The 25,747-nt window shown below is 36.4% G+C and overlaps 1 protein-coding gene across 1 annotated transcript in view; it reads left to right on the top strand.

Moving 5' to 3' along the window:
- Positions 1-25,747, top strand: part of CDH7 (cadherin 7) — a 118,362-nt gene that overhangs the window by 66,320 nt on the left and 26,295 nt on the right. The window contains exon 6 of the mRNA XM_061170268.1: positions 16,316-16,569. Coding sequence (XP_061026251.1) covers positions 16,316-16,569 — 254 coding nt within the window. The remainder of the gene's footprint in view (positions 1-16,315; positions 16,570-25,747) is intronic.

The following is a 25,747-nucleotide window of genomic DNA, read 5'->3' as shown; positions in this document are numbered from 1 at the left end:
GAAACTGAAATGTTGTAGACTAGCTACATTATCAGCCATTCCTTTTTAATATTTATATTAACTGAAGTATTTGAAAAATTTATACAGAGCATGGAAAGTAGTGAAGCCTATCATAATCCCTTAAAAAATAAGTGCAAAAGAGATTTTAAAGAATCTTTCTAATCCAAAATAGACTATTTGCCAAATTAGCTCCCAACACTGATTAGATATGGGGGAAAATGAGCTGTTAACTCCCTTTGATCTGTATAGATGTGACCCTTGACAAATGTTAAATTAAAAAAAAAAAAAAAAAGGTCAAAAGGAATTGTTCCAGAATATAGTCTTATTTTCTCAAATGTTTGAAATACTAAAAATTAAAACATATATGAAAATGCCCACACTCAAGATACTGGGATTTTATGCCAGTGTGACAATCCAGGTGTATAACTCTGTAATTAACACTCCTCAATAATTAACACACACCAATAAAGAAAGTTATATTTTAGTTGTTATAGGAAAACATATGTTCGATTTCAGGCCAATGGGCAAAACATTTCTGCAATTATTTCCAGTGGACAGCTGCTGTTTTAGCTCAGCTGGTGACAATCTGTCTAAAAAAGTTTTAATAAGTAGGCTAGGCCAACTCTTGGTAAAATGTTTTGTTTTGTTGTCTAAAATAAAAGGAATGCACTAAGGTGCAATGCTGCTCAAAGATTTCAAAGATTCATCTGAAATCAATCTGCTCATATTCCAGAAGTTTTAAATATATATTGAAATTATTTTATTGAACACATACGTATATTTCATATATTATAATGAGACAGCATAAATCATTGAAGAAATATATAAATACAAATATATATGTATTTGATATGAGATCTTTGATTCAGTAATAGAAAAAATTTTATACTCAATTCCTTGATATTATTTCTAGAAGTTTTAGAGAATTGTTTAAAAAAAAAAGCTATAAGAAAACTGGATAAAATGCATTTAATCTCACAGCATAAAACTCATTAGAAAAACTACAAGGTAAAAATTAATGATAACTTACAATGATATAAAAGTCACATAAATAATTATTACTACTGTTCTGGGTAGTGGTTAATATCTGCTAGGATTTATCTTGAGTAATTTAAAGGCTTCTTACTTAATTCTCAAATCTCATGAAGGTATTATTAAGTACAGTGAACATATGGAATCATTATAGAATGTCCAACAAAAGAAAAAATGGTTAAATAATTTTTGATATTTCCAAATTGTAGAATCTTGTACATCATCAAAATGATGTGGTGACATTGTCTTAGCATATTAACTAATATGGGAAATGATTATATAAAATATTACATAAAAAAAGCAGTATCCAAAGTTTTACAGACCCTTTGTTTCAAATTTTCATTTATATAGAATAAAGATTGCAGGAAAATGTGAAAATGATAACAGTAATTGTTTCTGGATCTTCACTGTTTTTCAATATATAATATGCATTCGTTATTATAATTACAGTGTTACTAGATTCATAAGAATATTATTCAATGACCAAACCAAAATATATTTCATCAACAGCACTGTATGATCTACTTTTAGTATTGATGAAAACTCTTGTCCAAATGCAGAAATGTGTCACAGAGATGTCAGTCACTAGACTGAAATTTAGTGTGTTGTTGAAGCTTTCTCAGGTATTGAAAAAGACATTGTCGTCCTCTGTCTAATGAATTAAGATTCAAAAACATTCCAAATCCTATAAGCATTTAGATTAATGGATTTTTTAAATTTTTGATGCTAGAGATTTCTACCCATGCACAGCCAAGTGAGTGATGTTTTGTACCTAATAAATGCCCAATAATTAGTAATTAAAAATTTATCAATCTGTCATTATATGGGAAGTTAGATAAATGTTTCAGTAATTTTTTATGCTAAATATGAGATCAAAACTGTGTTATTTTCTGTTTAAATTATTGACAACGAAAAATAAGTTTTATTTTCTCCAGTGGCTTCTAATAGATGAATACTGTCTAATTTTTATTGTTTCTCCTCCTCTGTTTTCTTATATAATGTCAGTGATTGCCTTTGGATAATTAAGCACACTCAGTGTACAGGAAAATCTTGAGAGACAATGACGGTGGAAAATTTTACAATTTTACTGTTGTGGTGTAAATAGCCAGTAAAATATTTAATATTTAATGAAGAGAATCTTGTTCACTTTGAACTCTATAAAGCATGAACCAAGTCGGATAATATCTATGTAGAAATAAGTGGAAATAACACCTCAGCGTTTTCTTCACGCTGAAAATCTTTAGTGTTAGCAAATGTTGCTTCACACTTTCCTCCTACCCTCTCTCTCCACACAGTTCTGCATAAATAATAGATATCGAGGTAATTACGTGGTATACATCAGCCTAAGTTTTATTTCCAAAGCTCCCTCCACCCACAAACTCCTTTTTAAAAATTACAGTTTTGCATTTTCTGCTCATATATTCCAATGCCTAACCAACCCAACACAGAGTTCTTACCGATATTGAAATAAACAAACATAAAAAGTGGCTTCTCTAAGAGTTAATTAAAAATAGTGGAAATGATATATTGGGTTGGCCAAAAAGTTTGTTTGGGTTTTTCTGTAACATCTCACGGAAAAACCCAAGTGAACTTTTTGGCCAACCCAATATTTACTTTGCAGTTCAAGCTTTAGTGATCAGTGAATTTTTTTCACTTGAAAAACTTGCTTATGGTATTAGAGGTTAATCTAGTTTTTAGATGAAAAAGTTCTGTTACTTTGTAATTTTTTGATTTTTGAGCAGTTTTTTATTAATTTATTCAAAAATGCAATTCACATTTTATGTGCAGTGACTACACCTAGCACTGTACCTTAGTATTAGTTTTGCATTAATCCAGGGCTTCTCCTGTTTAAATAAATACCTCAAATAAGGCTCATATTCCAACTCCTTACATGGACATCTAAGAGCTAGTTTTGGACCCCTAGAATTATTTAGACTTAAATTTACCAGATACATATCCCACTATTCCTAGTTTTATTCAAAGATCTAGAGTAGACACTAAGCCACTTTTAATTCCTAGAAGCAACATAAATTTTCTTCTCTGTCTTCAGACGTTCCCTCCTGCAGGACTCACTTATGCTCCGCTCCTGTGCCCACTTACTGTTGCTCATCTTTTCAGACTGGAATATTGCTCCCATTCTTCCTTCTTTAAACCAAATAATTAAACAGGGGAAGTAAAATTGTCTGTACCACAATTTGTTTTTCTTGATCACGGAAGGGTGTGTGTGCATGCATGCGTTTCCCTTCAATGTTGGGAGCTGGTCTAGTAAACATGTAATACCAAGGTTTTTTCATAAATTTAGCTGTGGTCCCAAAGATTTGGGCAAATATCTAAGTCTCTGTAGAAGTGTCCGAGAGAGCCCAGGCCCCATTTGCCAGCCAACTGGTCGGTCCCACCTAGCCTCTCAAAGATTTGAACATGACCTGAGAAAGGAGTTGCGTAGTGGATGGATAACGCTCTTCCCCAGGTAGGCAGGGGAAGGGAGACTTTCTTATGGAGGTAACCACCTGTGCAGAGCTTTGTCATATGAGATAGCACGTTAAGCTCAGAGAACTAGAAGTAGGGCCATTTTACTGGAGCACAGTGTGGGAGGGGATGCCGGCACGAGATGAGGCAGTGTAAGTGAATGGGCTCTTTATGCCTCCTTTGCAAGGCCACTGTTACATCCATGTACAGTGCTTTGCAAATGAGAGTGGATTACAAATAATAAATATTAAAAGGTATTTTACTTTCAGCTACAATAAAATATGCTATGGAATAGAAAATTATATTTGCTAATTTCTCTTGAACCCTTATTGTTGGGACTGTGATAATTCTAATTCAAAGCATTTCTTTTCAAAGCACTGAATTTTAATGATATTTATTTAAACATTTATTTAAAATATTATCACTTTCCTGGCCACAGTCAAGTAGCACACCTTTTTTACTGTTAAGTTTAAAGCCTTAAAGTCTTTTCTGGTTTCTTTTCTTGTCCCTTCTTGATCCATAATAGATCTTGTCTCTTTGTTTTTTTGTTTCGTTTTTTCCTACTCTCTTTGGCATTACCCTAAGATTGGTTATCATTGCTTCACTCCAAAACGATTTTCATTGTTCCTGAGCTTTTTAATTTTTAAATCTATCCTTTTTTTAAAAATATTGCTGTTCAAAACTCAACACTGTTTTATTTTTATTATTCCAACTAGTTTGAAAAGAAGCTACTTTATACTAAGAGATTAAGACAGAGTGATACAACAAATTGAAAGGAAGTGGTAAAATAATCATCAATGAGGTTATAGATTTAGAAAATTCTAAAAATTTATTGAAAAATTATTAGAATTAAGGAGGGCTTTCAGTAATGCGAACTACAAAAGTAAGTTACAAATCAGTAGCTTCATTATAGCTCATGAGAACGTGTGTATGAGCTCTGGTCTTCAATCCAACCCTACGGCTTCAGCCCACTAGAAGTTGTGTGTGGAATAGCCATCCCTTTTGTCCGTATCCCTAAACCTTCCATCTTAAAGCAGTGTGATCTCACAAAGGCAATCTTTATTCCCAAATCCAAGCGCTTTTCCATCATGAAGCCAACAGTATCTTGATTCTCAATTTCAGAGGAGTGTCTTTGTTTACATTTTTTTTTAACTAAACTCTCTTTGGAGTGTTTTTCTCAGAATGAAGGAAGTCCTTTCTGAATATTTGCTGATTCTCTCTGTTAAGAACTAACAACTACTTACGACACTCAAGGACAGGATTTTGATTTTCAGTTCTACTTATCAAGATTTCAGTAAATGGGGGTCTGTATTCCATTCTAGCTAAAACATTTCCAGAGACCCCTCTGAGTGAGCAGAGTCTGAGAAAATATATATGAGTCCCATAAATTCAGTATTCTTTTCATGACCAGATAATAGTAGAATCATTTGTGAAATCTAGAATGGATTTCTGAATCTGAGTCACAAGAGCATTCTGACTAAAACCAAGAAATTCTGAAAGAAGACAAATGAAGCCTTCTTCCATTGTTCTCAGAATATTTTAAAATTTTCACTGAGATAAACTAGAGAGTGCTATGGACAGTCCATAAATATGAACCATTTGTTCACAGGTTTTCCAGGCTCTCCTGACTATAGGAAAACCTTTACAACCAGGCACTGCTAAGATGTTGATGAACTTTTTGTTAAAGACATAAGTATATTTGTTCTGATGATGTGTGTCTCAGAGTATTACTTCACATTTGGTTAATAGAGTTCCTATGTCCATTTAGATAGTCATTTCTATTGGAATTAAGTTATTTTGTACCTGTGAACCATGCTTGATAATCATCTGAACTTATTTTCTCTCTACTCTATAGTATAATAAAACTTTAGTCCATTGCTTTTTCATAAACAATGCACTGTCATGGTTATAATGAGATTTATTCCAGTTTGAGCAAATTATTATCATATTTTGAAACATCTACATATGCTGTACTTGCATAGGGTGAACTTAGGAGCGGGGAGAGAAGAACAGAAAAACAATCTTTTTCTAAAACATATGCTAGAAAAAAAAGTACAGAATTATAAAAAGTTATCTTCAGGTATGCTATTATTGCTCCAATGTCTTATATAGAAATATAAATTCTGCATATGACCAAATATGCAGAATCCACAAGGCTAAAGATTTGTATAGATGTTACCATAGAATTATTTTTTCAGAATTCAATTATCCTTTCTATACATTAAGAATAGACATGCTTATATATTTTAGGTATTTTTTAAAATGATAACCACAGTGTTAAACCATTAAAGCAAAGTACAATCTATTTCTGTGGCCATTTCTGAATGATTTGATGATAAACTTTATAACCAGTTTTACATAGGGCCTCAAAATTCACCAAGCATAAACATAAGTATTATCCCACGTGAGTGAAAACTGTGTCTTTCTTTCTACCTAGAGTTCTTTCTGTTTACATTTCCCCATCATAATTTACAATGTAGGAAATTTAGTCTTTTATTTTTCCTTTGAGGTATGGCAATCTTACCTTTAATGTACTTCAGTTTTCAATGTAAGACCTCAGTTGGGATTACCTGTGGAATTTTGCTTCTATAAAATACATTACTACGTAGAGTTACAGTACAGTAAAAAATGAGCATTTTTCAAAATGCATTTCCTATGAAGGATAAGTACACATCCAGTTTCTGGCACGGGGATGGCTTGTACGGTGGCTGATATCATCCTGTCAAATAACATATTTAAGCTTCTTCAGGCCCATTCTGCTGTGCTATCTTCATAATCTCCTCATATTTCATACCCTAAAATAAGGTTGAATGAAGTCAAAACCATCAAATAATAGAGCATTGCTGGGGAGGTGTTGATAACATGGCCTCCATTCCCTGTGGGAGAGGAAGGGTTAGAATATGCCGCGTCCTGTCAAACTTCCACTCAGCTCCACAGATTTCTGAGTTCTGGGTTTGCTGTCTTGTTATTGAGACATGTCCTTTGTCTGCTGCTTGTGGTAATTCCCAGAGTCAAGTATGTATTTCAGTATTTCATAAATGCTGTTGACGCGTGGTAGAGGAAAATGAAACCAACAACATTTCCAATTTATTTTTCTTCTTTTCATTACATTTTTTTCTTTCAAAGATGTTATTTAAGTAATCCTGCCGCTGTGGATGCACATTTCTCAAAATGGAGCAAAGATATGTGTCTCCTTTGACTGTGAAAAAGCATACATTTTGGATTTTAGTTTTAGATTAATACAATAACTCTAATTTAGTGAACGTCTGAATTTCAGATTATATTTTCCAATTTGTTCAACCCATTGTTACTGTGTATATATAAGTGGATCCTAACATCGTTTTAATCATCATGCACATGGGTGCATGTGTATAGACTGTTCTCTACATATTTTGAGTATAATAAACGAGTATAAATTTACTCATTTTTGAATAGTCAAGATTAGAGATGAATTTAGGGTCTTAAAAAAATAAGATAACAACACTCTTTGAAGAAAGTTGATAGTAATGTGAATGTCAGCACATGATAGACTTGATCAAAGAGACTAAGACCCTGTTCCTTAGGAGCATTTTCCATTTTCTTTGATTTTGGCAGTTATCAGAGCAATCTTCTCAGAATATGTGTATGTCAAAGACATATTCCAGTGAGCCCTTCATGGTTTTTTGTTTTATTTTGTTTTGTTTTGCTTAGTACAAGTCACAGATAATGCAGTTTTCCTTATTTCTGTCTTTTTCCACGGTGTGTTGTTTCTTAGATTAGTTTCAATGGGTAGGATTCCAAGAAAGAGATATTTAAGAAGTAGATAAGAGGGGATTTAGTGATTACCTAAGGAAAGTTGGAGAGAGAATTTAAGGATAAAACTAATGATTCTAGTATGAGTAGCTAGATGAAAAATGTGCTGCTCCTTTAGAATGGGAGTGTGGAGGTGATTAAAATGGTTTGGAATATATTTGTTTTACCTGTGATATCTAGAAGGTCATGAATGAGGGTTTGTAGCTTAGAGGAGAGGTCTAGAGTACAGACTTAGGTTTGGGAGTCACAGAGTATGCATGGCAATTAAAATGAAAGGGACGACTGAGAACATCATGGAGCATGCATATAAAACGAGGGAAAGAACGCTTTAGACATTACTTGGTGAAACTGACAAATTTAAGTTAGGGCAGAGAAAGATTCAGAAAAGGCAATTTATTGTATTCTTCCAGGATTAAGGTATTTTAAGAGAATTTAAAAATAACTGATCAACAAAGCAAATAAAAATTCATAATTTAGATCAATAAAAAGAATTGCATATATTGTCAGTAGAGGGAGGGGATTGATGGATCCTGGAATCTATGTTATATAGTAAAGACAGGACATAACCAATAAGGGAATGATAAGAGTCAAAGGCCTGGAGTTCAAGGAAATTTCCACATCTAGATCTGATCTCTCTGCCACTAGTTCATTTGGTCATTTCAAGTCTGTTTTGGTTCATTTTCCCTGGATATGCAGCCATCACATGTCAAAAAGTGAAGTCACCCACTTTTATTCTCTTCCTCTTTGTGATGGTATCAGCTGCTACCTAACAAGTCATCCCAAAGCTGGTGCTTTAAAACATTATTTCTTTAGGTCATGATTTCATGGGTCAGCAGTTTGGTGGGGCCTCAGCAGGGTGGTCTTACAAGGGTTCATACATGGGTCAGAGGTCAGCTACTCATGAGCTTGGTGGATCTGCCTCTGTAGAGGTGGTTGTCTGTCTGCTGGAATGACAAGAGGGGCTGGAAGTGTGCCTTCCAGCAGCCAGCAGCTAACCTGGCTTTGTTCCATGAATGGCAAGAACAAAAGCTCCATGGTCTCCTGAAGCTGATTTCCAGAACCGACACAACATCACTTCCACCACATATTGATCGAAGCAAGACCAGGTGACCCAGATTCAAGGAGTGATGGGGTGGGGGTGGGGGGGTGGAAATACATGAAAAGAGAGGAGCTATAAAATATTGTGGATACTGTGAAAGAAGAAAAAAGATTTTGGGTCCCAGCTCTGCTCCAGAGAAACTAAAAAACCTTCAGGTTACATTTACATGAAGTGGCAAAACTAAGGGTGAATCTCAGATCCGCTGACTTCCACTGTAGTCTCCTCTCCACTGTCAGCATTACTCACAAAGTAATTGTGTGGATCAAGATTAATTAATAGTTGCCACTATTTGATAAAGGTCCCCAGGAAAACATAAACTAAACTGTCTTTGGGTCATAATCTGGATTCAGCTTCCCTGAAAATGATCGAGACCCTTTCATGGAAGTTCTTGGTCCAGTCAGTAGTGCATGCTGGGAAATATGGACCTCAGCACAGTAAGGGAATCGATCTGAGCTATACTGTGAACCAGGTTTTTGATGCTAGGCAGGAATATAGTCATTTGCAAGGCTTGTTTTCTATCTTCTGCTTATAGAATCCAAACAGCTTACCTAAATTCACTCTTAGAACTCTAACCTGCACAGGGTAAGGACTATATAAACGTGCATTGTTCATGGGAAATACGTTTAGCCGTTTATGGTACTGCCTCTTTGTAGACAAGTGCGATTAGCAATTGGAAATGTGTGTGCATTTAGTTGGTGGTCATAGAATTTTTTAAAAAAATTGTTACAAAATGGAGATGTGTTAGGATACCTGCTTGAATTGCTTTTTAAAAAATATTCAGTGATCTTTATATCTAGGTTAAAATGTTAACGTAAGTACTCTTGGAGGTCAGAGGGCACTCGTGGAGCTAGATAATGGAAATAATAATTCCTGATATTTGTATCCTTATTTTATTCCTAATAGCTTGACATAATTTAATGTCTTAGGCTTAAACATTTCTGCAGTTACTCATAAACTGGACCCTTTCTCAGGGTCCCAGTTTACCTGTAGAGCACCAGATACTTTCTATGTAGTGGAAGTGATCTTTGCAAAATGTGACTGTTTGTATCAAGCACCTGAGAAGCAGCTGTGTTAAAGTATGGTTTTTTTTGAAAGTTAAAATAATGACTCTCATAAAAATGTAAAATGGACATGGAGACACCCAGTAATTTTTTACCGCTTATTCTAAATTTGCTTTTACTCATTTTGCTATTTTTCAAATAATTTATTCTTAGGTTTTTTTTTTTTCTTTTTTCTTCATTCAGCAGTCAGTGAATCTCTGTCCTATCTAAGACAGTTGTTACCTACTTGTAACAACTGGTAACCTACCTACCTACCTGTGTAAGATTATACATTTGGCTTTTATCATAGATCTCAAAGCCTAGCACAGTGAGACAGACATGAAAGGGTCAGTCCCTTGTAGAGGACACCCACAGAGCTGGCAAAACTTCCAGAGGTCTTCTCCCCCTTAACACCTGAGTCTCTCTGAGGGCATCAATGTGGACCATTATATACATAATTATTACATATATATATAACAATTATGTGTGTGTGTGTCTATATATATATATAAAACAATTTAGAATACATCTTTCTCTTCCCTTCTTCCCTATAAAAAAATAACTTATTGCCCAAATCTGGATATAGGTTTTGTGATTCGCAAAAATTTCAAGACAGGTGAAAGCTGCATGCTGCTGATAAAATCACTTGTAGCTGTGAAAGCAAAAATGTCACTGGACAGAGTTAAACAAGTAAGACAGACCTCAAGGATATTGCAGTTAGGAGAGAGAGATGAGAATTCAGTCTAAACTCAACTCAGGTGAAACAAAGGCCTGGAGAATTTTTTAAGAGCTGGAGTGTGTGTGTGTGTTGGGTGGGTAATGGGGGCAGAGGTGTAGGTGACACTGTGTTTGCTTTACCCAAAGGAAAAGTAAATTTTCTTGTATTTTCATGATAGCAGGTAGTTTTGAAACTTGGAGCAAGACTCTTGCTGAAGATTGGTTCTAAGAAAAGATAGGTCAGGGGCCTAGAGTCAGGAAGAAGCCTGTCTACATTTAGTCAAACTGACAGAGATATTAAGGCCTTCTTGGGCATAACCCAGGGACGGAGGGGAAATAAAGGCAGTAGTGCAGTTGTGCATAATAATGGCGTTTTTTGCTTCTGGAAATTACTTAGGGAAAAACTTTAGAATTCTTATTGTATTTAAATGTACAAAATTGTTCTTTGCTGAGATAGCTTGTCCAAGGTTATAGATTACTTCTAAGGTTCTGGGTAGTAGCTTTATTTAGAATAAATTAATCATAAAGGGAAAGTTATGATTGTGGGTTCTTTTCCATTGGTACAGTTTCATTTAAGCCCATTTACATAGGAAAAATGATTTATATTGATTTGATCAAGTAGGGAGGATATTGAAAGCAACAGAGTATATGCTTTGATCCAAAAGACAGCTGGAAGCTCCAGAGAAGGAAATGCTTTTAAAGATGATAAATGGTCTCAGTGCTTTTGTACAAAATCAGTATTAAACATAAGACACTATATACACAGACAGTCTCATGTGTGCGCGCGCGCACACACACACACACACACACACACACACACACACACACACACCCCGCCCCCCCGATGGTACCATGCCGTGGTTACAGGAACAGAAGGAAGAATTTCCTGAACGATGTAACTTGGATCAGTCCCTGAAACATCAACAACAGCATTGGCCCAAAGTACAAGATCTAAAGGAGGTCATTGCGCTTAACGAGAGCGTGTTTGGCTATAGACCAGAAGGTGAGCTATATGGAGAAAGAAAAATGCAGTGTAATGATTTTATTAAATGTATTCAAGACGATATTTTAACTTAGGTTTTTACTATTGAGGAAGCTAAAAATGGCAGGGGTAACTGATGAGTCTCCACTGTTTATGATAGTTAATTGTTTTGAATGTAACAGATGAATATTATAAACTGACTTTGCCAAAGATATAGGCCGAGGTGTCATGGGGGAAACAGAAGAGAAAGACATAATCTTTACTTTCCATTTGATTTGCTCATAATCTAGCCGGAAATCATGGCACTAATAATAGTATAGTAGTAACAGCAAATGCTTATACAGTAATTACTCTGTGTCCATGACTGTTCCAGATGCTTTAAATTTATAAGTAATTTACAGCAACCCTACTTACTTAGTGAGGTAGGCAGATACCTAGATGTGATAATGCCATACACCATGAGGCCCTAATTGCTCTTAGAGTTTGAACAATGCCTGCTTGTTCTAGCAGAAACGGCATGGGTGGTGGACAGATGTGGCTTGGAATTCACGTAGTGTGTCTGCCCCTAAGTACACATAAAATTTTGGGCTTTCACTGCAGCTCTTTGCTATTTAGTTTCAATAATACCAACCTTCTTCTGTCTTTTTTTTTTTTTTTTTAACTTATTTATTTTATTTATTTATTTATGGCTGTGTTGGGTCTTCGTTTCTGTGCGAGGGCTTTCTCTAGTTGCGGCGAGCGGGGGCTGCTCTTCATCGCAGTGCGCGGGCCTCTCACTATCGCGGCCTCTCTTGTTGCGGAGCACAGGCTCCAGACGCGCAGGCTCAGTAGTTGTGGCTCACGGGCCCAGTTGCTCCACGACATGTGGGATCTTCCCAGACCAGGGCTCGAACCCGTGTCCCCTGCATTGGCAGGCAGATTCTCAACCACTGTGCCACCAGGGGAGCCCCCTTCTGTCTTTTAAAATGCACATTAAAGATGTGTTTAAAACTTTTTTTTGGAGTTAGCTCTCTATAAATATAAAGTTTTATTTTTAGGTGAGGGGATTATGAGATCACTCATAAAGAAGAAGATAGCTGGTCTCCAAAAGATTTCAGTAAGAAAAATGGCAGACAAAATTACATGAGAAGGAGGGAGCAGCAGGTGATACAAACTGGAAGGGACAAAGTGTGCTGTTTATAGTGAATAGTTCATTTTAATTGTAGTAAAAAAAAGGTGGGAGGAAGAGGGGTGAACCTCTGATCTGGAAAGAGAAGCTTATTATTTGGGGCTCCTTAGACCACGGATTGGCAAACAACTGCCTGCCTGTCTCTGGACAGCTAAAGAGCTAAGGATGGTTTTACATTTTTAAGTGACTGAAAAAAAAAAAAAAAAAAAAAAAGGATACGTGAAAGTTAAATAGAATTCAAACTTCCGTGTCTGTAAATGAAGTGTTACTGGCACACAGCCAAGCTAGTCCATTTACCTGTGGCCGAGGACATGGTGCCTGCAAAACCTAAGTATTTACTATCTGGTCTTTACAGGAAAAGGTTGCTGACCACTGTCTTAGTTATAAATGCTTACTGTTTTAATCCTAAAGTTCATCATCCTTTGATGGCAATAAATTTCAACAACCCTATTTGATAGTTTAGGAAAGAATATGTCCAACAAGCTGCTTTCTCTTTCAGCATCTCTGACATAGATGTCACTTGACAGATGAAAAAGCAACTTCTCTGTGGCATCACTAGTTTGGGTCAAAGTGACTATAATTGGTTTCAGGTTCTTAATAATCCTACTTATTTACTGTCTTGTGAGCTGCAGCTTGAACTGTGTTTTGGTCAAATTTCCAAATATATCTAGTCTCCAATGCTATGTAGTTTCAAGTATTGAATAGAATCTGTTTAGACATTACCTTTATCTCCTTCCCTTTCCTTCTTCTTTGTCTTTCCCCAGTTATTATTTTAACTTTCTTTCCCCGAGTATAACCTTGCTCATTAAATCTAATAGTTATGGAATGTATTGCTTTTGTAGAAATCAATAAGAAAGAGAAACAGGAATTAACATTTTATTGCAAAAGCCTTTTCTTCAATTTGCTTAACAATCCTATCCATCACACCACACCCCTCTTTGAAAACTAGTCTGGCTTATTCTGGTTTGCTCTGAAAATCATTTTGGGTGGCACTTCCTTCTGTCTGGAATCTTGATTCATAGGCTTTCATATGAATTCTTTTATTGCTCAATTTTCAGAATAGCTTTTAGGCAACCAATCATCACGCATGATCCTGTGTTTCTTTATGACTTGGCAGCATCCAGATGTCTTTACTGCATGCTGTTGCCTTTTAGACACATTTAAAAAAAACAAGTTGCCATAAAATAATTGCATTCATTTGTGCAGTAAATGTAAATTATTCTTTCATAAGTCAGTCAGACTTTTACTTGAATACAGAAAGACTTGCTGTCCCTTTGGTAACCCTGAATGAATACCTTAAAAGTTGTGGTTTTGGACTTCCCTGGCAGCACAGTGGTTGAGAATCAGCCTGCCAATGCAGGGGACAGGGGTTTGATCCCTGGTCTGGGAAGATCCCACATGCCGCGGAGCAACTAAGCCCGTGCGCCACAACTACTGAGCCTGTGCTCCAGAGCCCGTGCGCCACAACTACCAAAGCCCACGCGCCTAGAGCCCATGCTCTGCAACAAGAGAAGCCACCGCGATGATAAGCCCGCGCACTGCACCAAAGAGTAGCCCCCGCTCACTGCAACTAGAGAAAGCCCACGCGCAGCAACGAAGACCTAACACAGCCAAAAATAAATAAATTAAATTTTAAAAAAAAGTTGCGGTTTTGAGTCAATTGAAAAGGAGATGGTAAACAGGGTTTTTTGTTTTTTGTTTTTTACATAGTCTATCTTACATAGACACATAATATATAAAAGTAATATTTCTCTCCTAATTTATCCGTTTTATAAATATTATAAGAAAAAACTGAGGGGATTCCCTGGAGGTCCAGTGGTTAGGACTCCACACTTCCACTGCCGAGGGCGCGGGTTCAATCCCTGGTCGGGGAACTAAGATCCTGCAAGGTGCATGGCGTGGCCAAAAAATAAAAATAAAAAAGACTACAGACTGAATATGTTCATATTCACGCTATGTGTGAGTATGTTTAGAGTGTCTTAAGTAAATGCATTTAGGTAAACCAGAATGCTTTGTTTTATTTTTAGCAGAACCCAAATTAAATATCGGATTACATGTATAGGCCCCAGAAAATTATAATGAAGAGGTCAAGTTTCTTAGAAGAGGATTTGCAGCACTATTACTTGAAGAGCCTTTTCAAAATACATAGGCTTGTGACTCATCCTGGGTCTGCTGAATCAGAATCTTCTCGGAAGGAGCCAGGAATGTGTTAGAAAGTTCCCCTGAGTGGTTCTGATTCTTACCTTTGGTTGAAGACCGTTGGGGTAGAAATATTTTTAGATAATAGAAAAAAAAGGTAGCCTCATAAAAATATCACTGAATTTATTAATAAGGTGCTGTTTATGGCTCTGTGTACCACGTGCCCCAGAATTTTCATGTGAGACCTCAGATAAGAATTAAAACTTGGTTTTCCCACAGTAATTACATGAAGTTTTTTATAGTCAAGAAAAACAATATACCTGGTTCTTTCTTCCTCTACCTCCCACTTCAGTCATCTGGATTCTCTGGGGCAAAGGTGTAGTTCCGTTTTGAGGCTCTTGAGGCCTGGATAGCTACATTCTAGCTTTTCCTAATTCATTAAGAATTTATTGAGTTCTTTCAATATACCAAATTCAGAACAGGCAATTCTGGGAATGCTAGTACTGAACAAAACAGTTTGGAGCTTACAATCTACTAGATGAGACAGCTGTTAAGCAGATAAACATTTGAGTAAAGCGCTCTCTGGCCTAGATATTGTGAACCTGTTTTGAGTATTGGTTTATATATTTTTCATATTAAAAAAAAGAGATGAGCCATGGAATCTCTTCATGTCCTATTTATGTGGAAACACATACAACACACATATAGTATATATTTTTATTTTTATATATATGTGTTGTTATATTTTATATAAGTGGTATGTACATTTTGTCATATATATTGCATATATAGCATACATATGCCCATACACACGATGGATGAATTTAGATTACAGTTCTCAGCAGTACATTTTAGCCCATTTTTCTTAATGCTTTTTTATTAAATAACACTTAAAAATGACAAGTAAATTATGCTTTATATGTGCTAGTATTTCTATTGGTTTCTTTCTAAAGTTTTTGTTCTTGTATCATTAAATGTAACAAATATTTTGGGACAGTTTTTTAGTGGTGAGATTGACATTAAAAGTCACAACAAGCTGGGACTCTCTGTACCCCTTGAAGAAAGAGAAGCATGTGATTGTCACAGACAAGTTCTACCTGTTGGGCATAGAATTCTTTTTTTCATAGATGGTGCTTCATTAGTACAACATTTAATTGCCCTTACAATTTTTTAAGCTACCATATGGTTTGACTTGGGTCACTGTTTTTGAGAAGAGTGTTAGCATGTTAATCCTGTTGAAAAGTTGCAGAATGGTGATTCTAGAATATAACTGTCAACCCTCTAATACAAATAGAGACAGAGAGAGAGACAGTGTATACTGATGGTGGAATACTGAAGAGAGAAACAGTGGGTGCTTCATCAAGAAGAATCAGCTATGTGTTCAGGCTGTATAACCTCGATATGCCACCTCTTCTGCTACAGCTGCATTTGGAACACTTGAAAGTTAAGGATTGTAAAGGAGTCCCCCAAATCAATGAAAATGACCTTGTAGATGAGAAATTCAATGGAAAGTTATATTTTTCTTCCTTTTTAATGTGCACCCCTGGATACTGCAGTTAAATTACATGCTTGAAGAATACTACCTTGAGGTCCTCTTGGAAAAGATTTTAAAATCATATCAGTTGTCATTCAAATAATGTTCTGAAGACCTGCATTTGCCCATGCAGCGTACGGCGGCAGAGTGGATTAAGTTAGCTCAAATGTACTTACATTGTCTATGAGCCAGAAAGCAGCAAGGATTCTGACTGGCATTATTATTTATTACTTTTGAATGCTGATGGTGCATTTTCCTGGCTGAGTACATACTATGCTTATTGACGTGCATGAATGAAAGGCTCTGCTTTGCCTTAATTTAATTTTCCTAACAACTTTCTTTATAGGACCTGGATTTTGAAGCCAAAACAAGTTACACGCTACGGATAGAAGCTGCAAACAGAGATGCCGACCCTCGCTTTCTAAGCTTGGGACCGTTCAGCGACACGACAACCGTGAAGATAATTGTGGAAGACGTGGACGAGCCCCCTGTATTTTCCTCACCCCTGTACCCCATGGAGGTGTCGGAAGCTACCCAAGTTGGGAATATCATTGGGACCGTAGCAGCTCACGACCCAGATTCTTCCAACAGCCCTGTGAGGTAAGAGCTCATTGCTCTCCTTTTCTGTAATTTTGCAACAATGTGCCTTTATTCACAACTCATGTCTCTACGTTATGATGCTTTGGGGTCATAGCTAACAAAAACCAGTTTTGTATATGTATTGAGCCATAGCTGCAGAAGTGAAACAACATCAGAACAATGCAACATTTTAGTAATTCGAAAATGTGTCACCTGATTATCCAAAGCCATTATTGTGTGGCAGTATCTTTAGGCACCATTGTCATCCAGAAGCAGAGCTGATGTGCCTATTCAGCCAGTTATCCTGAGCTCTATCAACACAAACTGTGTTCAGAGAGAAAGTGATGCCATGTCCTTGTTGTAGGATAAATGCAGATGTTAGATAACTAATTTTATAAACAATTTAAATTAGGGGTTAATTTTTCAACAAATCCTTTTTTATATTGGTCTATATGGATAGTATATGTTTGTTAGTTTATTGATTCCACTTATGAAAAATAAAATAATATTGTATCTATATATAAGGACTATTTAAAAATGTCCTTTCAATAGTCCTGTAGAGAGAGTAGACGCATTGTTATAACCAACTCGGTAGGACTAACAGAATGATGACATGTAAGCATTTCAAAATATCACAACATTACAGTTCACACTTTTTACTGTAGTTTTACAGTCTGAGAGCTACATGCATGTATTTGTGTGTGTGCATATGATGAAGCACGTCTTTTTAAGTAAATATGTAATAATATTTAAATAAGTATATAGAACATACCAGAAATTACATTGTATTTCATGTCTTGATTTGGGTTCGTAAGTAATATTCTTCAATGTCATGGTTTGGATTTTGATTACAAAAGCTAACAACAGATTTAACTTTTAGATTTAACTGATATTTACTGATGCTAATTGCTTTTGAGCTAACTTCTGAACTAAGTGCGGACATTGCTTACAGAGTATCAAGAAAAATATCTATACATTAGACAATGACTTTTAGTTAAGAAGAGCTCATAATCTTTTTTCCTCCTAAAATAATAAGCTGATTTAGGCTTATTACTTATATAAATAAATTGTTACACACATTTAATAATATTAAATATCATTTTATTATTTATACGTAAATAATAATCATATATATGTGTGTGTATATGTAGTTAGTACTCTCCTTTCCTTCTCTTTTGTTTGACAGTAATATCATAGTCTAGTAAAGAATTGGTATAAACCAATTTTTATTCCAAAAATGAAGTCATACTCATTGCTTCTCTGTCTCTACAACAAATGCAGGCTATATGGAGGCTATCTTACTCTTAATGCAGTGGTCATAAACCTTTTCTAAGAATGTAGCCTTCTGTGCGCTAGAATATCTGAGAGTCACAGATGTACTCAGATGGAATAAGCCTTCGCGTCCTCCCTGCAATAGCCCAGGCTTCATTGTCAAGCAGCTCCCTGACTTACGCTCAGCCCCATCCACCGAGTCCTATTGATGTGCACAAATCTGAATTTGGGTTTTGTTATAGCATTGCAACTCTAGTGACATACTTGTCTCCTCCCCCCCATGAACAACCAACCACAGTACAATCGTAGTCATAGATCAGCTACCCAGGGTAGTCTGACTTCTGCTTAAATCACTTAATTTACTGGGGAGAAAGAGAGACTGCTCTCATGAAATTGAAGATCTGGAAAAATAAAGAGACACACTAATATGTAATCATAATTCAGTACGTCAGTGAATGAGAGGATTTAAGAAAATTTTGATTTATTGTATTGATATTTTAATCTTATTTTTAAATTTTTTTCTTGACCCGTTTCCTTGTGTATTATCCTGTTAAAAGCCTTTCAAGTGTAAATATCTCACTTTTAATAATATTTTACTTGGAAAAAATGCAATGTTATATAATAACTTGGGGAAGGAGAAAGGAGAGTAGGACCAAGTGGGTAGTGACTTGAGCTAGAGGTGAAGTGAGTTCTGTGTCTGCTCCCTGAAGCACAGAGATAGAAAGGGCCAAAGGCTGCATTCTGCTGATCTTGGAGGTGAAGATCTCTGTGACTTCCATCGATGAAAGAGCAGCTGGCCAGCGCTGTATTTTTACCTCATTTTTATTTTCTTAAAACTAATCAAGGTGACCTTGAAAGTTCAGGTTAGTACCTCTTACATCCTTTTCTAATCTCTAAGTTGCACAAATAGGGAGAGATTTTGTTCAGAGTGAACTGAAATGTTATGTTGTGTGTGTGTGAATATTTCTTTTGCTTTTGTAAAATGAATTTCTTGACTTAGGCTTAATGCTTGTATTCTTGCAACATTTCTTTGCCTTGCACTATTTTTCATAAGGTCAGAACAATCACTCATAGAGTATTTGTTTCTGAATTTGTCTCTCACATATTTCTCTTTTCCTATCCATTTATGATCTCTATAAGAGGCCAGTGTCCTCGTTTTGTAGTTTGGTAAGTTGATGGGTACTCCTAGCAGTAACATTCTCTAGAAGACTGGTTCTCTTCCCAGCACTGCTGTTTTCTGAGTATCCTAGGGGATGTCACTTAGCCTCCTAAGTTTCCATATAACCCAGTAAAAAGGAAAACCAACACTTAATCCCTGCTTTGTCCCAAGGTTTTTGAAGATTAAGTGAGAAAGGGAAAATAACTGATGCTTTTAAACTGTCAATCATGACTAAACTATTAGGATGTACTATTATTGTACATCGCTATTATTATAGTTTATTGTTTTCGTGGCATTTTTATTTCAAGGTCAATAAAGTCAATGAAGAGAGACATATTTTACAAGCAACTGTATTGGCAATCTGTATTGAACGTTGGTTTGTATTCACATATTTTCCAGTATGTAGAAAATATTACATAGTCGTTTAATGGACATAAACATGTATTTTCATTGGGCACTCAAGTAACTATCAAAATGTAAGCCCTCTTCAACAGAGGCCAGTGGAGGAGTAGATCACACAGTCTACCGAGGTCCTAGGAAAAGTGAATCTCCAGGCTGAGATGGAAGCGACTCTTACAGTTGTGAGCTTTTGTGCTTCTGCACCTTTAGGAATATCGTAGTTCTTAGAGGAATGGAAAAGCAGTATTTGTTTCATCGTAATTGTTTAAAATTAGGCCAATAGTATTTGAATTGTAAAAGAGTACGGGAGGGTGGATAATTAGTGTTTCAATTCATTGACATTCTTTGTAGTGTAATACTGAAATCTAGCATATGCCATTTACATTTGGAATATTTTCTGATATATGGGGCAAGAGATTAGAATTCTAGAAAGAAATACATGTACTTGCCTCCAGCAAGGTAAATTGAGATCTTCTTCCCATATGACCCATGCCTTGCCTAGTTTTTTTTTTTTTTTACGTATTCCATTAATGTACCAACCGAAAGCTCTTTGCATCTGCCCGTTCCTTAAAAGAAGATGAGGGCATCTACATTACTGTTGGAACCTTACCATTTGGTTCCATTTGACTGTTCGGAAGTATAGTAAAAGTAGATTGAAAGATTAAATGAACCCGGAGCCCAGTGGCTAGCCAGAATATAACACCTTTGTGAATTGGTATGTCTTGTTACAGCTTGCCCACTATCCAGAGGGCTTACCTGGCCCACCATTTCATGTACACTTTGCCTTGCTCTTTCCTGATAGGAAAACTAGAAGCCAAAGCTGGAAATTAGGTAATCCTTGAGATTACGTAGAAAAAAAAGAGATTTTTTTGAAAGCAAAAGTGGGTAATTGAGGGCCAGCATGTTTCTGGCTTTTTATTTTTTATGTAGTTGCCTACCATTTCATGTAAATTTTGGCCCCAACTACCAAACATCAGGCTCTATCTATTGAACTTGGAAGGACAGATTGTGTTCTGCTGATTCTGATCATTTTTCTGAATAGTAAAAGCTTTGCTTCTGTGTTTCTCATCAGTAAGATGGTAAAAGCTATAAGAACAGCCTAGTGTTCAGAGGACTATTATTTCTTCATGTCAGCATCCATAAGACTGATCAGTGAATCCACAGACATTGATTAAGAACCTGCTTTGTGCACGACACTGGGAAAATACAAGAAAAACAAAGATGAATACAACATTTCCCCTCACCTCAAGGAACTGACAATCTGGCTGAAGAAATAAGATTCCATAATAGTTAAACAATACTAGGGGAAAAAGTGCCCAGCTCTGTCAAAGGGCAAATTGTGAGATGAATACTCATCACTCCAAGGTCATTGGACATGAGGCTTCATCTGAAGAAGTGTAAGTGTAAGCTGGACCCTGAGGGACGGCAGGATTTGGACAAGCCAAAAAAATGACATAAGCTCTGTTTATGTTTTATGTAGTTACATCCTAAGAGTCTCGTGCTGTATGATGCAATCAGCACATTTATTTCTGTAGGCAGCACAGAAAGCCCAAAGTCCCGATGCTTAAAACAGCCAATGAATTGAAGCATATTATTACAAATAAGATCAGATTTGAAGAAGGGTGATTAAGAAGTAATGGAGATCATTTTCAGCATTTCTAACAATCCAAATACAGAGCTAGAGTTGTGTTTATGTTCAAGGATACAAGGATGATAATAATATTTACCTGCAGGCTCTTCTGGCATTCCTGGCATGGTATGTCCTCAGAAAAAAGGTGATAAAATAGTATCGGATGTTACATTATGTAGTGTGACTAGTCTCAGCACATGTGGGGTGTTTGAATAATTCAGTGTGTGCTTTAAGTGGCTTGTATACATGCATGTATTTGTACATATTATTTTAATCTAAATTATGTGAATATCTCACAGAATTAAAGGGAAGGTTGAACAGCCAGTCTTCAGAAAAGAGAGGAGGAAGGTTCCTCTATAAATACGAGTAGCAAGAGTGAGCTGACAGTCTCTTCTGAACGTGGCAGTGGATGCACCACTGGCAACTTTTTTTTCCTCATGGCTCTGTTTAAGGTTCACATTTCTTGGAAAGTTTTTTTTGTCCAGTCTTAGGACACGTGTCCATCTCTTACCCAGGAAGTTCTGGGCATTTTCATGGTGAGTCCCATCAAGATTGCATGAGATTGGGAAGGTTGAAATCCACAAGGGAAAGTTGAGTTGCCATTATCAGAAGAAGGGGGTGAGGCTGCAAACAGTGGCACCACTAAGTACTGAACTCAATAGCTTATTTTGAAGTAATTTATTTCTCATTAAAGCCCTATAAGGCAAGCGTTAACATTCCACTGTTATAAATAAACATGACTCTAGTTAGAAAATGTGGTTCTAGGATTTTAGCAAGTTCGGTATCAAAACCTGTACACTGCTTGTAGCAACACACACACACACACACACACACACACACACACACACACGCACACACACGTGCGTAAATTTCTTAAGCGATTAAGGTTTCAACTCAAATGATTCAGTTATTTCTATTGATCAGATTTGTCGGTGTCTATTACGTCATCTTTTCCATATAGGGAGTAGCATTTGTGTTCATGTAGCCCACTCACCTTCATACTCTATTTGTGAATATCAACATGCACATCCATAGCTGGGTGATACGAATACTACTTGTGAATACGGAGAGGGCCATTTTAGTCGATCTTCACAGCTTATTGAACAGCAGTGCTGGTAACTACAGGCATTTATTAGGGGATTGATTTTGTTTCAGATGCACAGAACACTGAGGATATTCAGATGTGTTAGATGCGGTCCCAACCCACTTGTTATCTAGCTGGAGGAGAGATCTTAGGCGAAAACTTATAAAGAATCCAATGTTAAATCTGGAAATGAGAAATCATCTTGTAAAATTTTCTCATTTTGCAGATAAAGAAACAGAAGGGTACAAATGGCGAATGAAAAGCCCAGATTAGTACGGTAGGTTTGCTGCAGGATTGTGGCTGTAAATATTGCCCAGTCTGTGGTTCGTGGTGGTGCGGCGCAGGGAGCTTGTAGTGAAGTCCATGGGCCCTGTATACTGCAGGCTTTCTTAAAAAGGCTCGATTTCTGAAGTAACTGGGAAGGCTTGGTGCCTTACCAAGGCAGAGGATTGTCTTTAAGGAGTAGTAGGGCTACAGTGATTGGAAGGAGGGAAAATAGGAGTAAAGAAGGGCCAACGTGAGGAAAGGCACCTCAGGGGAGATACACACCATATTGTCATTTAGTCAATTAATACATCAGTGTAACTGTCTTAGAGTTTTAGATAGAGCAGTGGAAAAAAAAAATGAAAAGAGGCTGAATTCTAGAGTGGTAGGTAGTAGAGACTAAAAGCTCATCTATGTGCGATGTGATATATACTGGAAAGATGGTTCAGACAGACACGGTTCTGAATCCTGGTTCCATCAACAACCAGCTGTGAGACTTTAAAGTCCGATACTGAAATACAGCAATAATGGTACCTGCTTGCCTTAGTTAGAAATTGTGCTTGGCTGGTTGAAACAAAGCTTAACGCTAATGACTTACCGATGAGAAGTCTGGAGCCAGGCAGTCAAAGACTGACAATTTGGCAGGATAATGTCACCAAGGGCTTGGCCTCTTATGTCAGGCAGTCATCACCTCATATTTACAAGGTGACTTTTGGGTTGCTCTCCATTGTGTTCGTGTCCCACATGAGATAGAGGGGAAGGGGCAAAAATCAAATGCCAGCTAATTAGCAACTCTCTCCTATCCTTGAGGGAGTTTTTCAATGACGCTCAACACAACTTTCTTTTGCATCTCATTTGTTAAACCTTAGCTATAAGGACACTGCGTCTACAGGGAGGCTAGCAAGTGTAGTTTTGCAGCTGGACACATGGTTGCCTCTGACAAAAGCAGGGATCTATTAATAAGAACTAAGGGCAAGTGGATATTAGGCGCACAAGTAAAAGTCTCTGTCACACATGACCTTACATAGCTGTTTGAGGATTAGGAAAAAAATGTATATGTTTTACATTCTCAGTGTATTTAGAGGGAGGGACAGGTTGATGAATCTGCTTTCGGATATTCTGAGCTTTAGTTGAAGATGTTGCCGGTATCTGGAGTAGTTTAGGAAATCTCAGAAAAAGGATTGAGGCTGGTTATTGAGACTTGGAGGTGCCTGCATTATACATGGAGAGGGCAGAAGCTTTAACTGCTAGTGCTGCAAAAAATATGGAAGCGATCTCTTTCATTGGTCACTCCAACATACAGTGAAAGAGGTCAAGTATTTTAGGTTGTAATTTATAGAAACTAGAGGGATCGTTGTGAGTGTGCACACCACTAACTGCAGCACAAGTTGCTTTAAAGATAACTTTGGGTCATGATTAGAGAAACACCAGTCCTTTTCTTTCCTGTTCAGCCTCTAATTGATTCAGGCAACTGTATTTCTCTGTCCTTAAGCCAGTAGATCCGGAGCTGCAGAGAGTGTGCTTCTCCCAACTTCTTCAGAACACTTTCTCTCTTTTGGCTCACTCAGCCCTCCCAGATTCTAATTCAGACAATTTCCCCCGCTCACTCTAAAAAGTGCCCGTATTTTCTTTATTTCTCTTGGTTAAGGATTTTTTTTTTTTCCCCCTTCAGGTAACTTTATCATTAGCTAATGTCTCACACATAAATTTTCGCTTTTTGCATGTCCAGAGGGGCTGGTAGAAAATAGGGAACCCCTTTAATACTGAGGGTATCTCAAGTCCTTGTGATTAAGAAATATAATAACCACTGTGACTATTTTCCATGGTTTGTCTACTCCTGGTCCTTGCCCAGGTTTCCACCTCTTCTCAAGATAATTCCTCATTCTCTTCCCACACCTGTCCCAGTTTCCTTCATTGAGAATAGCAATTTGTTGGTTTTCTCCTAAATACTTATTATAGATTGCTACCTTTCAAAATATTTTGTTTATATACTGTATTTCCTGAGATAGAGCGTCACATGCAGGTCCTCCAGATTAATTGCTGAATGTATGAATGAGTGAAAGGGAGACATAAGAATATCAGAATAATTCACGAAATACCAAATACATATATATGAGGCTATTTAGTGAAAGCTAAGTAAGAGTTATAACTATTTAAAAATATACTGAATTGTGGTAAGCAGTTCATGTTGTATGTAAGTCAAATCATCATGCTGTAACCTTAAACTTATATAGTGCTGTATGTCGATTATATCCCAATAAAACTGGAAGAAAAAAATTTAAAAGAAATAAAAAATAAAGATATATTTCAAGTTATAAGTGGAAGCTACAGAGTTTATGATTTAGAAATAATTAATATTTGGATGATAGAAACTTTGGTGTCCATTCTTCTCAAAATTTATGGAAGCATAGGTGATAACTACATCCCCAAAAGATATAGGGGTTTTTCTATGAGGTGAACAGAAGTTGGAGATATTTAACATATTAAATGAATTCTCAAGTTTAATATCCTTTATTCGAATGCTGGGAGTTTTGAGACTATTGATAATAGAGGCAAATGTTTTAGTTATTGACTTTAGCTCAGTGGGGGATTACATGAACTCATTAAGACAGATATATGCCAAGTTCAAGGCCTTTTTGCTTTGTAAGAATCTAAAAGGCTTTTAGTATTGGCTCGATTGATGCATGAGTGCATGGGTATTGAGTTACAATCTTCATGTCAAACATTAATATTAATTATTCTATTACCATTGGATTATATATATATAATATATATTTATACATATAATTAAATAATTATATATGTATAATCGTTGCATACATAGAGAATACATTAATACTATGAAATATTGGCATATAATGTTTTGACTAAAGCAACATTTTAGAGGAGAAAATCTAGGTCTTCTATGTAATTGAAAATTAAAGTCTATTTTTAACATTAAATAAACTCATTTCTTGTTTGCATGGCTGTTGTGTGGGAAGTAGATTGTCGACAATAAGAATTGAAGTATGTTGATAAGGAGTAAAATGATGCAAAGTCTAGGCTAAAGTAGGTGGTAGCTTGGAATGATATCTACCGCCAAGTACTATTGACAACTTGGATGCAGAGACAAGAAAGAAAAACAAATCTAGGTTTTTAGTTTGAGTAACCAAGTGACTGGTAGTGTCATTTGCTCAGGTGGAAAGGCGTGAGGGAGGAGGAGGTTTGGGGGTTGGTAGGAGACAACATCAGTCTGGGCGTGTTACATTTCAGGGCACATTGTGTATTTATGTGGTTCTACTAAGTAAGTAATTCAATATGTAAGTTTGGTTGGTCAAGGAGATTTTATATAAATGTAGGTGTCATCAAAAATATAGAAGTGAGTTAACCTATAGGACTCTGTAAGTTGCAA

Source organism: Eubalaena glacialis, chromosome 15, assembly GCF_028564815.1.
Source record: "Eubalaena glacialis isolate mEubGla1 chromosome 15, mEubGla1.1.hap2.+ XY, whole genome shotgun sequence".
Lineage (NCBI taxonomy): Eukaryota > Metazoa > Chordata > Mammalia > Artiodactyla > Balaenidae > Eubalaena > Eubalaena glacialis.
The sequence above is the reverse complement of the archived record's forward strand: the minus strand, read 5'-3'. Positions and strand labels throughout refer to the sequence as shown.